This window comes from Gastrolobium bilobum, unplaced genomic scaffold (genome assembly GCF_033153095.1).
Source record: "Gastrolobium bilobum isolate Gb01-03AN ecotype WA unplaced genomic scaffold, APGP_CSIRO_Gbil_v1 utg1549, whole genome shotgun sequence".
Taxonomy (NCBI): domain Eukaryota; kingdom Viridiplantae; phylum Streptophyta; class Magnoliopsida; order Fabales; family Fabaceae; genus Gastrolobium; species Gastrolobium bilobum.
In genome coordinates this window covers 116,160-130,349 of record NW_026896367.1, presented here as the reverse complement: position 1 = coordinate 130,349, position 14,190 = coordinate 116,160, and the positions used below count along the sequence as shown (strand labels likewise).

Here is a 14,190-nt window from a genome sequence, read left to right as displayed (position 1 = left end):
AAAAAAAAAAATAGAATTTTAGTAAAACCTCCCTTTTATAGATGGTTCTTACATGGAATGTTAAACGATTTTATACCAGGAAAATTTTGAAACTTCTAAATATTAAACGATTTTTTTTTTTTTGAGTAGTTACCTTTACACACAAAAACTAATTATACTATCTGGGGCCTTGCCCCTCATTCATTTACAAAACTAAAATAAAATTAATTATACTACTTTTATGTTTATATTTTAAAATAATAAAAAGTTACATATTTTGACACACCTTTTTTATTTTTATTCCAAACAAATTCACCTCATATATATAATGAATTTCATTTCCCTCATTCTTGAGAGTGAGATAATTAATGCCTTTACATACTTTCTTTCTCAAGTAACTACTCGTACTTTGATATTTTGTACCACGTGTCGTTGCTTAAGTTTGCTTCTTACCTTTAAATCTCACTATCCAATCTTGGGTTTCATATGTATAGAAAAATTATTCTTTCTACTTAATTAGCTCTTTTTCACATTTATCCAATATGATCTTCATATGTAAAGGAATAGAAAAATCCTTTTTTTCTTTAATGAGTTATTTAATAAAATAAGTTTCTTACATCCCTTATCGATCAACGCTCAAATTTCTTTAAACAAGATTAGGCATAATGCCTATGGTAGGTATAAGATATTTTATTATTTACATCTAATTCAATTTTTAATTTGTTATATGATTAACGGATGTCTTTTAAATAATAATATAATAAAAAAATAATATCTTTTAAATAATATATATATATATATATATATATATATATATATATATATATATGTACACACTACATTAATTATATTATTTTAATAAATTTATTTTGTATGGATTAATCTGAAGATGATAAATAGTAGGTCAATATATAGTACCTACTATACTAATAAAATATAAGAGCGGCGTAAGGATTTTGATGCGTATTTATGTTTTTTATTTTATTTTCTTAAGTAATTAAAATATTTAATTATATTGAAGAGGATTTGACTTTTTTTTTTTTTTTGGTAAGTAGGATTTGACTCTTTCAATATATTAGTTTCTTGCTTGCTTTCCAAGTTCTTCACACCTAAAAGAAAGTGGCCGGCTTTTATCTTTTTGTTGCATGCACAATTGCACGCAGATTTGTTGTGGTGCTGGGTTTTCTTTGACGGTTGACTGGTCAATTTTTTTTTTTTTATCTTAAATACTAAAAAGTTTTAATGCTAAAGTAATTAATACATTTTTGTAAATAAAAAATAAAAATCATATATATATATATATATATATATATATATATATATACTTTTTTTTGAAATATTTCAATTGATTCATCATTTTGTGACTAGTCAAATTTAGGACGATTTCGAAGATTAAGACTTTAAAACTTTCCAAAAACAATATTGAGGGATAATAATAATAATAATAATAATAGTATTTTTCACTTAACTATTACTCATATAATTATAATTATAAAAGAAAGATATTTTTAGAAAATATACTAATAATTATAATTAGAGATAGGTTATATTTATAAATTTTTTATTTACAAACTACATTATATACTATGGGTAGTACATACTCAAATAGTTTGTAGTTATGTATTAATTATAAGGAAAAAAGTTTCTGATGTTACTTTATATAACTTTGTCTAATGTTCATTAAAACGACGTCGTTTTGAGGTTGAAAAATTAAAAAATTAGAATGATAAAGACTATTATATCCTGAAATAAATTAAAATTACAAAACACCATGATTTCTGTCCCAAAACGACGTCGTTTCAATGAACATTAGATAAAGTTATCTAAAGTAACTTTAAAAAAACATAGTATATTTTGTAAAAGTTTATCAACAAAAAATTTATAAAGATAATTCTTTATTATAAATGTGTAGTTAACTATTTATCAAAAAGTGAGCAATTAATTAAAGGTTTATTTAATAGGACCTAGCACTATCTATTATGATTACGAGCATATTTTTTGTTATGGGAGTACTTATTTTTTTTTAAAAAAAAGGAATATAATTATAAGGACATAAATAATATAATCATATTATTTTTTTCATATTTAATAACAGATGTAATGGATACACGGTACTCCCGCAACACTCAAAATATTTTCCATGATTACGCAGAGACGTAAAGAAAAGATGAAAGTAAAAGATAAAGAGACAGAGACGTGAATCTTGAACGGTAGTTGAGTTTACCTTAATGGGCTATAAACAGTTACTTAGCCCACTAGGACGTGGTTTTCATTGACACGTCATGAGGACCCACTTTCAGTCAGATATCTAAGTCTCACTTTTGAACCGGACGTCAATGTTACCTCCATTCGACACGTGTACCACTTTTTATTTTGAAAACAATGTACCATTTTTTTTTTCTTTCTCTTTTAATCTCTTTCTCTTCATAGTTCTGCCATATCCATTGGAGGGGTTGGGGTGCTCAACTCAACACTACACAGAACAGAAGAGAGGGAACAGGATAGAATACAGAAGCATTAATATTAGGGACTCACTCTCTTCAAGTCTCTTTCCTCTGACTACGAGGTTTTTTTTTTAGACGAAGCGATCTCGGTGGCTACAAGGTTGGAATCGTTTGTTTTTGTTTTTGTTTTTTGTTTGTTGCATATTTACATTTGTACCCCATGCTACTCGTTCCGCCACATATTGGAATCGCCATTCCATTCCTCTCTCACTCTCTCTCTGTTTGTGACTCAGACTCACGCACCCTTTTGTCTCTCAGTCTCGCGTGCTTCACGTGGCGACTGTTTTGTGCATGTTGGTGCTAACTAATTGATTGGTGATTGTAGAAAGTTTGATCTCTTCGTCATGACTGCTTCTGTTGCAAATACGTTAATAACCGTTGATCCCCAAGAGCTCAGGTTCCAATGTATGTATCCCTTCGCTCCTCTCTTTCTCTCTTTTTACTCTCATGCAAATCATTTTTTAATGTAAAAAAAAATAAAAATAATAATAACGGGTTGCTTCGCGATGAATCTAAGGATGGTTTGGGAACCGAATTGCATGCAAAATTTACAATCTTTCTTTTCTTGAGTCCTACTTGGGAAAATTACAGTTTTCGGAGAGTATATTCTTCAGGGTTGTGAGTTGAAATTAATTATAGTTTGAGTACGATAAATTAATTAACTGGTCGTTTTCCCCAAAACTTATGGGGATAAGGGTGGAAGTTGAGTAGCTCGTTCATTTTATTGAATGTTTCCATAATTTCACTTTTTGTTGAAATATATAAAATCATTAATGTAGTCTCACCCAACAGCTTAAGTTTTTGGGTTGAATTGGTTCTTTACATGGTATCAGAGCCTCGGCGTACCGGGTTCGATCCTCACCGCTCCCACTTTCTTTCTAGTGGAATTTCTTTCCCCGCATAGGTAGATGAGCCTTTCTTTCTAGTGGAATTTCTTTCTCCGCATAGGTAGATGGGCCTGTGCATTATCCACCCTATAAGTTCAGTGGGCTCTCGTGTTGAAATATATAAAACCATTAATGTAGTCTCACCTAACAGCTTAAGTTTTTGGGTTGAATTGATTCTTTACACACTTGTTGGTAATTATTTATGAAACTTGTATGGATATCGTGTCCTTGAATTAAATTGACAAAAAACAAGGATTTTGAAGTCAATGAAGTGGTTGGATATAGTGACAAAAGGATATCAGATATGACAGAAATTTGAATAGGGAAACTTGTTGTATATAAAAACACCTGGCTACCCTTCGAATAAGTAATGTCTGCTGGCAATAATATCAAGGTCCCTTTCCCACTTAAAAATTGGTTTGGTTTTAATTTGTGCAGTTATATTGGTTTGGTTTTAATTTGTGCAGTTATATTTAGAAATTCTCGCAGAAGAACGAGTATTTCTACTTCTCTTTTTTTAAGAGTGAATTTTGGTTTTCCCTATTTTATAAAAGCACAATACTCTAATATAATGAAAGATGTTTTCAACTCTGTTTGTATATGTGAAGTAGAAATCTGAATTCCTTCCCCTATCTTGAGTTCATCATATTCGTCTATGCTCTTAATTTTTATGTAATCAGTTGAGCTGGAGAAGCAAACATTTTGTGATCTTAAAGTTCTGAATAACACACAGCACTGCGTTGCTTTTAAGGTACTCTTCTAACTCCCCGTACAGGAACAAACATTTTTTTTTTTCTTCTTCCTGGATATGCTTTTTTTTAGTGCATTCTGATTGCATTTGATTTCAGTGTTACCTTATTTTAAATATTGCTAGGTGAAAACCACTTCACCTAAGAAGTACTTTGTACGACCTAACACTGGTGTTGTACATCCATGGGACTCATGTATCATCAGAGGTGCTTCTTGTTACTACTGCAGGAACATATATAAGTCTAATTCCTTTGTTTAAGATCTTTGATAATTTGAAATGTAGGATTATTAAAGACAGCTCACTCAAGGGTCTGTGTTTTCCTTTTAGGAGATATGCATGACAACAAATTACTGAATGCACATCAAATAGACATAAATTGGAAACTGCTGTTTCATATTAGGCATTAATAGGACGAAAAGGAAATATATATTCGTTAAACTAGAGAGCTTATACATATGAAAAAATGGTAACTTCAACCAATCAAAGGTCACAGAAATGGAATTTTATCTTCCACATCACTATGAACTAGGAAAAATATACTACTAAGTTACAAAAACCAATCATATATATATGCATGCAATTTGCTTATGAGCTTCTCAACTCTTTACCATCTGTGGTATTAGCATCTATCATATTCTCAGTTTTTGTATTGTACAGTCACCCTCCAAGCCCAACAAGAATTTACTTCAGACATGCAACGCAAAGATAAGTTTCTCTTACAGAGTACAATAGTAAATCCAAACACTGATGTTGATGAGCTTCCGCCAGATACTGTAAGAGAGCCAACACTGTCCTTGTTTTACAGGATTAGTTCTAAAATTTGAAAAGAAAAATCTGATCAAGAACACTGCTTATTTTGGCTTGCAGTTTAATAAGGATAGTGGAAAGTCAATAGAGGATTTGAAACTAAGTGTCGTATATATCTCTCCAACTTCACCCCAAGAAATCACAGAAGATGATACAGAGAAGAACTCCACACAAAAACTTGATACCTATTCTGTGAGTGCTGCCGTTCACCCTCCCTTTGGGGAAATCAGTTTGAAGTTTTATTTTTATGCTTCCTCTCAAATTTTGTTAATTTATGTATTTAGCCATATGTTTCTGTTCATGACTCAAGGTACAGATTCGCCTATGACAAGAGAATGGAAAAGAAATTAGGCTTTGGTCTAGTACCGACTCTGAGGAAGTATTTTATAAATTATTATTGAATTTTAGAGGTAGGATATGGTAACAATCAATTAGGGTTACTACCAATGTTATTACGAATCAATCTTACCGTTAGATCGATTATGTTGATCCAACGATTATATTTTTTCCATCTTTGTATGATTATGATTCCCCATATTTAATACTTCACATTAAATATGGGAAATCATAACCATGCAAAGGTGAAAATAAATATAAAGTATTAAATTTGAGAAATCATAATCATACACATATGGAAATAAATATAACCGTTAGATCAACATAATCGATCTAATGGTAAAATTGATTGGTAGTAACATTGGTAGTAATCTTAATTGGTTGTTGTAATATCGTATCCCTAAATTTTAATACATCTTAGAGTATAAATAATTCTTAATTTAGAAATAATTTTATTTTTATTATATTTCATGATTTTTTTTTTAAATTAATTGAGATCAGGATGATAGTACTAATATAAACAAGGATTAATATTTTATCTTTTACATGCCATCTTACTACTTTATTACTTTTGAGTTTTGACATACTTTTTTAATAGATTTTCATTAATATATATACTTTGAGTTATTACGTGAATTTTATATGGATTTAACTGAAAAAAAGAGAGTATAATTAAATAATTTAGTGGAATACATATAAAATCATTTAATGGTAAAGAATTTTTTTTTAAAAGAGTGTGTTAATTAGGGAATGAATCACTAATATTTTTTTAACGTTTTTCTACTTCATAGGGAACCATTTCCTACATTATAGCATTTAATACCCCGTTACTATAGTTAGGATAACCATTCATTCTTAAACTAAATTCTCTTTGTATGAAGAGTCAAACCTTGCAGCGATTGATGGAGGAGAGAGATGCCACTGTCATACAAACGCGGCAGCTGCAACAAGAGCTGGTAATTGTGTTACATGTTCTCCTGCATTATTAATATATATGATGATTTATGAGCCACTCTCCCTCCTAAGAAAAATCCAAAAAAGTAAAAGAGAAAAGAAGAATAGAATTATATACGGGAAAAAAATATCAATGTGATTTATAATCCTGTTAGTGTTTACTTGACTATTATGGAGAATAAGACATTTCTTTTTAAAACTGAATTTTGTTAATCATTTCGGCCTGTATCCAGATAAAATGTTTATTATGCCAGTATTTTTATTCTATAGCAAATGTTATATATGAAGTTACTTCACTGGTTCTTAATTAAGGAGACATATTAGCTTAAAATGATTGCATATACAAAGTCAATTGTAAAACATACCCCGTACTGCTAAAATTGGTCATGAGGTTAATAAGAGCTAAAAGTAATTAGTGGAAAGTTAACCCTTAAACATCAGAATTCAGAACTTTTTTTAGCTGTGCAGGAGTTTGTTTGTTCGATATAGTTGAGGAGAGCTATTGTAAAAATATCATTAATCACAGTCCATCTATTTTCTTGTTGTGCAGGACATGCTGAAAAGGAGAAGAAATCGTAGAAGCGATTCTGGCTTTTCCTTCAACTTTGTCATGTTTGTGGGTATAATTGGATTCTTGGTTGGCTTGCTTTTGAAACTTTCATTGTCTTCTCCACCTACAGAATGATTTCATACAATTCAGAACCTTTGCATGCAGACCCTTTCGTGTTATTCACTGTAAAGGTCTACTTCAGTTGAATGGGATTTTCTTTTTCTTTTTGCATTTTTCTTTATATTTATTAACCATTTTCGAGTTTCCTCATCCATTTAATTAATTTACTCTGCTTCCCCCTTATTACCTCACTAGTAACTACTATCACTATGAGTTGGATAATAAAAAAATTAAGGCATCAATGGTTTTTTTAAAGAAATAAATACTTTTTAATTCAAAATATATTTCAAATTTTTTTATAATTTATTATTTATTTTTTTAAAAAGTAAAAAATTTCGAAAAAAGTAATTTAAATATATTTTGGAAGTTAAAAAATTTATTTTAAAAAATATATTCCAAATACTTTTTTTCAAAATTTAGAGAAACGTATCCTAGATTTATTATTCAATAAAACATTTTATTCTGTTTTTCTTTTTCTTTTTCTTTTTTTGAAAAAATCTTCTATTCATTTTGTTTAACTCTTTATACACCTTCCTAAGATTTTGACTTTTTGAACATGGTACGAAATATTTAGCATTTTGGAGCTGACTTGTCAAATTGTTATTGGCTAAGTTACGTGGATGTCCGCTCAATTAATCGTCAACGATAAGCAACTCGACATTAGACCCATTTTATTTTTAAAAAAAAAATGAATATAGAAATTTCTAGTTTTTCTTTTTTTGAAGTTATGAAATGGAATTATCATAAATAAAGATTTGGAGGATAACTAACAATTTTTTTTTTTAAATAAATACTTAGCAATTTTCTTTTTCTACATAAAAGTGTTGGGAATTTAAATCAAAGTCACAGGCTTAGCTTAGAAGTTTAAGAGTTCAAAATTAAATCAAATTATCTCAATTAAAATACGGTTGTAAAAAATTATAAATGAAAATAGATTATAAATATAATTTTTTATAATTTTTTTTATTTTAAAAATTAAAAATCAAAACAAAAAATAAAAATAACTCAGACATATTTTTTAAATTTGATTATAAAAGAAAAAAAAGTTACCATTTTTTTCAAAATAGATTTTGTCAAATAAATTTTTTTTTTAAAACAAAAAATATTTTTAGTAACAGTAATTCAAACTTATTCATTATAATTTTTTTGTTATTTACATGAGATAACAACGCCAACGCGGCCGGATCACGGGTCGGGTCGTACTTTCTGGAGAAGACAAGAATTTTCGACGAAGCCAAACCAAACCTCGCAAACGCTATATAATTGCGCTGTGGCTTTCATTCTCGTTAATTCATTGCGTTTGCGTTGCGATTTGTGTTCAATTGAAACCAAAATGGAAGCGTTCACTTCGTTCTTCGATTCCCAATCGTCTTCGAGAAGCCGTTGGAGTTACGATACTCTCAAAAACTTCCGTCAGATTTCTCCGGTCGTTCAGAATCACATCAAACGGGTAATTAATCCGACGCTCAAACCTTTATTAATATAATTTCTAAGAAATTTGACTAAAATAATATCATACGATACGATTCGATTGTGCCGATTTTGGTTACTTTACGGTTTGCAACAATTTGATTTTGAAGAATCTGTGGTCATGTATTCAGAATTGTGATTGATTGCAGGTTTATTTTACATTATGTTGTGCTGTGGTTGCTTCGGCTGTTGGAGCCTTTCTTCATGTGCTATGGAACATTGGAGGGTTTCTCACTACGTTAGCGTCCCTTGGAAGCATGATTTGGTTGCTTTCAACACCCTCTTTTCAAGAGGTATGAATCTTCTTATCCCTCTCTGTGTTTCGTGGTTTTTGTGATTCGGTTGTGATTCACACTCTTTTGTTTTGTGATTTGCAGCAAAAGAGGTTGTCTCTGTTGATGGCTTCGGCCCTGTTTCAGGGCGCCTCCATTGGACCTTTGATTGATTTGGCTATTGCAATTGATCCGAGGTATGCGTCCATTGCATTTGGCAGCAATTTTATTTGATTACTATGCCTTGTGATCATATTGGCTCTGAGTCTCTGTTTTCATTGAATTTGAGTTGTGTTATTCTTACACCTTATTTCTATACCAAATTCCCTGCACCTTCCTTATTGTAGAGAGAGAGAGAGAGAGAGAGCAAGTATTGTTAAGTGTGTTTCTGTTCTTCTCTCTGTCCATCTCTTTTTTTTTTTTTAAAAAAAAAAACTAACAAGGAAGGCATAGGTTTCGGTGTTGAAATTAGGTGAAGTAACAAAACTCATTTGCAATGGATAGCAAGTTTTTTCTGAGTCTGGCTAATCTGCTTTTTATTATATTCATGCTAGCATAGTAATTTACAGGTGTGTTACCTTTGTAGTCTAACAGTGTTATTATCCATATCTAACGATGCTTTTTGACAATTGGATAGTGGCTTCTCTGGCTAGTTTGGAGTGTAGGATATTTTTTAACATTTTACTTCCATTCTTCCAGGCTTATCTTTAGCGCATTTGTGGGAACTTCTTTAGCGTTTGCTTCTTTCTCTGCGGCTGCTTTGGTTGCAAGGCGTAGGGAGTACCTCTACCTTGGTGGCTTGCTTTCTTCTGGCTTGTCCATTCTTATGTGGTTGCACTTTGCTTCCTCCATCTTTGGGGGTTCAACAGCGCTCTTTAAGTTTGATGTAAGTGACAATGCTGTTATTCTTGCTAGTGTACTGCCGGATATCTAGAAAATCGATATCTGTATTATGAAATGTATTTTGTCTTATATGCTATAAGATATCTAACAGGGGTCTTATTTGAGACTTTTGCAGTTGTACTTTGGGCTGTTGGTGTTTGTAGGCTACATTATAGTAGACACTCAAGAAATAATTGAGAGGGCTCATTTTGGCGACCTGGATTATGTTAAGCATGCATTGACCCTGTTCACTGATTTGGTTGCAATCTTTGTTCGGATTCTCACTATAATGGTGAGTTGGACCGGAAAATAGCTTTTTGAGTTGTTTCTTGTTTTTCTTTCTTTTTTGTTTTCTCTATATGAACTGATATTGACAAGGTTTCTCTATTGTTCTTTAACAGTTGAAGAATTCAACCGAGAGAAATGAGAGGAAGAAGAAGAGGAGAGATTAATATTCTTACTATCAGGCTTGGGCTTCTTTTCAGTAATTTAGTTTGTATCCTCCATACATATACAGCTGTTTATAAAGTTTTTTGTTCCGTTTTTAAAATTATGTGCAGTTAGTTGTGTGCCTGCCTTATCCCAGTGGTAAATGCCAGGATTTCATTTTAGCATCTTGATATGTATTTTCTAATAATCAGTAATCAATCGGATAGTATGATACATCTTTTGTTCACGCATCTCTTTCCTTTTTTCTTTTTTTCTTTTTTTGGTGTCCCGAAAATGTTAGATGTGAGATGTTATGGGACAGAATTATCGAGTTAATTTGTCATCGTTATTATTATCTAGTAAATGAGATGGAACTTAAGGCTAATTGAGTTTAAAAAATTATGTAATTACCACTCCCATGGTTTCACACTGGAACTTGTGACTGAATTGATCCACCAACCTCTTAAGGGCCTGTTTGGTACGCTGGATTCTTAGAGATTTTTGGAAAACTGAATTTTTTTAAATTTTTAATTTTTAGATATTATCGTAAACTGAATGTAAAAATTATATTTCTGAAAATTGAGATTTTCGGAAAAAAAAATAATTTCTCTTCCACTGGTCATATGTAATGTTATATGCTTTTTTTTATGATTTTGAAAATTTGAGCATTCTTATCAGCGCGAAAAAAATTGAAAAATTTCCTAATGAATAAAATGATTTTTTTTATACTACGTCGAACAAACCGCAGTGAGGCCATAATTGAACTCACTTAGGTAGTGTTTGGTAGAAGATTTATTTTGGGATTAATGGAAAAATGTAAGTGAATATTGAAAAATATCACATTTGGTTTAGAATTTTTTTAAAAATACTAGGCAAATAGAATAGATGAAGAAATGACTTTTGTGTTGATTTTTAGATGAAATTTACTGTTACGGAATACCACTTGAGATGTGATATTTTGAGATAACTGGAGAAGTAAAAAAACAGGTGCGAAGTTTTTTCCGAACATAGATTTTGCAAATTTAAATAAATTTTTCTGGTAATATTTCGGTCAACCAAACAATTTTTTTTACATTTTCTTACCAAATTCACTTTTTAACTATTTTCTTAGTAATTATATTTCTCTAGTATTCAAAAAAAATTTCCTTCACCAAACGTCCTGTCGAGCCAAAAGAGCTAAGAGGGAAAGGCCCAAAAAGAGAAGGAAACCAACGCAGTTGGCTGGCTTAGATTATTAATTGACCGACCCAGAAAAAAAAATAAAAAAGTCCACACGGGATATAGAGATAATTAAATTCAGTCGACCCCAATTTAAGAGTTAAGTTTAAAAGCTTACAAATTAACAAGACTCCGCAAATTTTCAAAACACTGTATCTTAAGCTATATCATTTTAAAAAATTACTATGAGAATTAAGTATTATCTGATGAGAATTTTGAGAATAATTTATTTATATAATTTTCCCCCCCTAAACTAGAATGGCAATTTAAAACGGGACTGGATAGCATATACTGCTATTTATTTTATTTTAAGTAGTTTTAATAATTAAAATCTTTTTTGCCCTTTTAGTTTCCCAACTAGTTTTGGCAACTCAAGTAGGCCGATTCAATTCATAGTGTATATTTCGCTTTGGATGCTTTAACCTTTAAGCAATTGAACGCATGTCCAAATTATTATTTTTTAAAAAGATATTAGATATTTAAACTCGACAATAATAACAGAATAGTGTTTTAAAACCCGGATCAGAACGGATGGGTCGACCTGAATTTTGGTAACCCAGTGAGAGCGCCCGTTTGAGTTGGCAATTAGATCGGTCATGAAATTGAATTGGTTTCGATCGATTGACTTGGCCGAGTCTCGGTGACTTATGGGTCAAATGGAACTCAGCAAGTCAAGTTGTTTTATCCCTTAAATCGATTCTTTAAATATTAGACAAAATATTTCCCTCTTGATGGCAATCGAAAATTGAACCCAGAATGAGAGTTACTAGTATTACCACTTACAACTAGATAATTCTCAATTGTTAGTCAAAAAACACCTTATAATATATTTATGGAAAAACATTTTCTCATACTAGTGACTTATAGTCTTATACCATAAAGAGGGTCCACAAAATAGTGGAGAAATAAAAAAATTCAAGATGAGACCCATTTATGCTATAAGTCACTAGTAGGAGAAAATTTTCTCATTTAAGAGGAAAAAAATGTTTTTCTTATATTTATTATATAACTTAATATAAAATTAATTAAATTGGTTGAACTAATAACCCATTGGTTGAATCAATGACTCAGTATTTTGACTGAGTCGATGACCGAGTCGAATTTTGAAACACTGGTTTAGAATCATTTTAAAGGGACAGGATCCGTTTACAAACTTTTTTTGCAATTACACTAATTTGGACCGGTCGTACACTGTGTGATTAATGTAGGACCGGTCCTACATAGTATAGTTTGTAAGAATTTGTAAACAAAAAAGTTTGTAAATATAATCTGCCCCCATTTTAAATACCTAATTTATATCCAAAATTGGTGCGGTTATCCAAAATGAACTAAATATTATATACTTATTCCAAACAGATTTATCGAATCTCTAAATCTTTCTACGAAATTGTTATTTCTATATGCAATCCAATTATAAAAATGAAAGATACTGATATAAAGCTCTCCGAAGTGAGGGTCGAGTCGGAACCCCAGAAAGATTTAAAGAAGATAAAGAAATAGACCTTGTATGTATCCAACTTACAACAAACAAACTAGTAGGGGGAAAAAATTAACTAACTGTCGAAAGGATATATTAACCAGAGCAATTGATTGGATTAGCACATGAAAGTAACATATGCAATATAAAACCAGCACAATCTTATTATGTTTTGTAGTACGTGTCCTCAATTATTAATAACCATTAAAATTCCGACAATTAATTTAAGATCGCCGACTCCCGTAAAAAATGAAACCAATAATGACTAGAAAAATCAAATAATCATACCCCTCATCTAGTTGTTTTCAAGCGAGACAGTATCACATACCATAATGTACACTCAACATTCATTGTTTGTCCAACTTCTCTATATGTCGATCCAAGATTTGTTTAGCGGAAAAAAAAAACCTTACAAATCCATAGTCAAAAGAAATACCGATATTCAATTGCTCAAAATAAGCATAATATAAAAAATATTATATAACCAAATATCAATTGTTATGTCTTTCAAATAGAGTCATAGACCCTAGGGTAGAGCTTGAGTTTGAATGAGATGCTTTATTTTGAAAATGACTCTATCAGGTTAACAAAATTAACTGATTGACACATATAATGCAATAAATTAGTTATGGGCAATAATAAAAATAATTAAATATTATAAACTCCTATTTGGGTAGAGTATATAATATATAATTATTTTTCATCTCATGAAGATTTAACAAGGAGAATTACATATAATTATAAAAATTCATCCTTTTTGGACAGACAAACTTTTAAATTATACACATTTCTCCATAATATCACATGTAATTTAAAACTAATTTATCCTCTTTGGATAGATAATACTTTTAAATTATGTATTCTCATCAATAATATTTTCATGCAATTTTTCAAATTATTACATATAACAACCCCCTTTGGGCAAGTAAATAACATATAATAATTTAAAATGATAAATTATCAACAAAGCCCAACAACATGAAACACTTAACATGTGTTTCTAACAACATGAAACACTTTACAACATATGTTTCCAGAAATCATATTGCATTTGTCAATCCAACAAATTTTACCATAAAAAATCAGCACTTAACATTGAAGTATTAGACAACGAGAGTGACAACAACCTAAGTCAAAAATATACCAACAATTTACAAATATTTCAAGGATCGTGTTGTTAAAATTTGATGAATTTTGACATAAAATTGAGTGCACACTCTCCCTCACTTTGCTTACACAACAAGTGGGATTTGTGTAACAGACCCAAGTGAGTTTTCTTCTTCCTCTAGCGGGTCGATCCTTTTCTAAATAGGTTTCCTTTATTGGAGCTTATCCAAGCTCAAAAAATAATATATTTGTTTTTAGCGCTTTTCATCACAAAATAAATCAGAAATAACAGCCCAACAATATTCCAAAACACTTAAGTTTTAGTACAACAAAATACGAAAGTAACTATTCAAAAGAACTTGTACAGTGCTTTAAATCACCAAACAAAAGTTAGTGTGATTTAATAGCAACTTAACATAAGACCCAAAAGCAATAACATTTATGCAT

At 30.4% G+C, this 14,190-nt stretch overlaps 2 protein-coding genes across 2 annotated transcripts; both read left to right on the top strand.

The window, feature by feature from the left end:
• The first annotated feature begins 2,461 nt into the window (after window positions 1-2,461).
• On the top strand, window positions 2,462-6,929 carry LOC133299380 (vesicle-associated protein 2-1-like). Its single transcript, XM_061498836.1, has 8 exons — window positions 2,462-2,583; window positions 2,809-2,888; window positions 4,051-4,121; window positions 4,245-4,326; window positions 4,779-4,894; window positions 4,989-5,120; window positions 6,146-6,220; window positions 6,769-6,929. The coding sequence occupies exons 2-8, from the start codon at window positions 2,828-2,830 to the stop codon at window positions 6,901-6,903; spliced, it is 672 nt and encodes a 223-aa protein (XP_061354820.1). The 5' UTR covers window positions 2,462-2,583; window positions 2,809-2,827; the 3' UTR covers window positions 6,904-6,929.
• Window positions 6,930-8,172: 1,243 nt separating this feature from the next.
• On the top strand, window positions 8,173-10,188 carry LOC133299379 (bax inhibitor 1-like). The gene is made up of 6 exons (XM_061498835.1): window positions 8,173-8,338; window positions 8,508-8,651; window positions 8,736-8,827; window positions 9,330-9,516; window positions 9,649-9,804; window positions 9,914-10,188. The coding sequence occupies exons 1-6, from the start codon at window positions 8,222-8,224 to the stop codon at window positions 9,962-9,964; spliced, it is 747 nt and encodes a 248-aa protein (XP_061354819.1). The 5' UTR covers window positions 8,173-8,221; the 3' UTR covers window positions 9,965-10,188.
• The last annotated feature ends 4,002 nt before the right edge of the window (window positions 10,189-14,190 follow it).

Excerpts from the sequence above, each read along its gene's own strand:
- LOC133299379 (XM_061498835.1), top strand. The coding sequence starts at position 8,222 with ATGGAAGCGTTCACTTCGTTCTTCGATTCCCAATCGTCTTCGAGAAGC. Across the intron at positions 8,339-8,507 it reads TTCAGAATCACATCAAACGG|GTTTATTTTACATTATGTTG; the intron begins GTAATTAATCCG and ends GATTGATTGCAG. Across the intron at positions 9,517-9,648 it reads CAGCGCTCTTTAAGTTTGAT|TTGTACTTTGGGCTGTTGGT; the intron begins GTAAGTGACAAT and ends AGACTTTTGCAG.
- LOC133299380 (XM_061498836.1), top strand. The coding sequence starts at position 2,828 with ATGACTGCTTCTGTTGCAAATACGTTAATAACCGTTGATCCCCAAGAG. Across the intron at positions 4,895-4,988 it reads ATGAGCTTCCGCCAGATACT|TTTAATAAGGATAGTGGAAA; the intron begins GTAAGAGAGCCA and ends TTTGGCTTGCAG. Across the intron at positions 5,121-6,145 it reads AAAAACTTGATACCTATTCT|AGTCAAACCTTGCAGCGATT; the intron begins GTGAGTGCTGCC and ends CTTTGTATGAAG.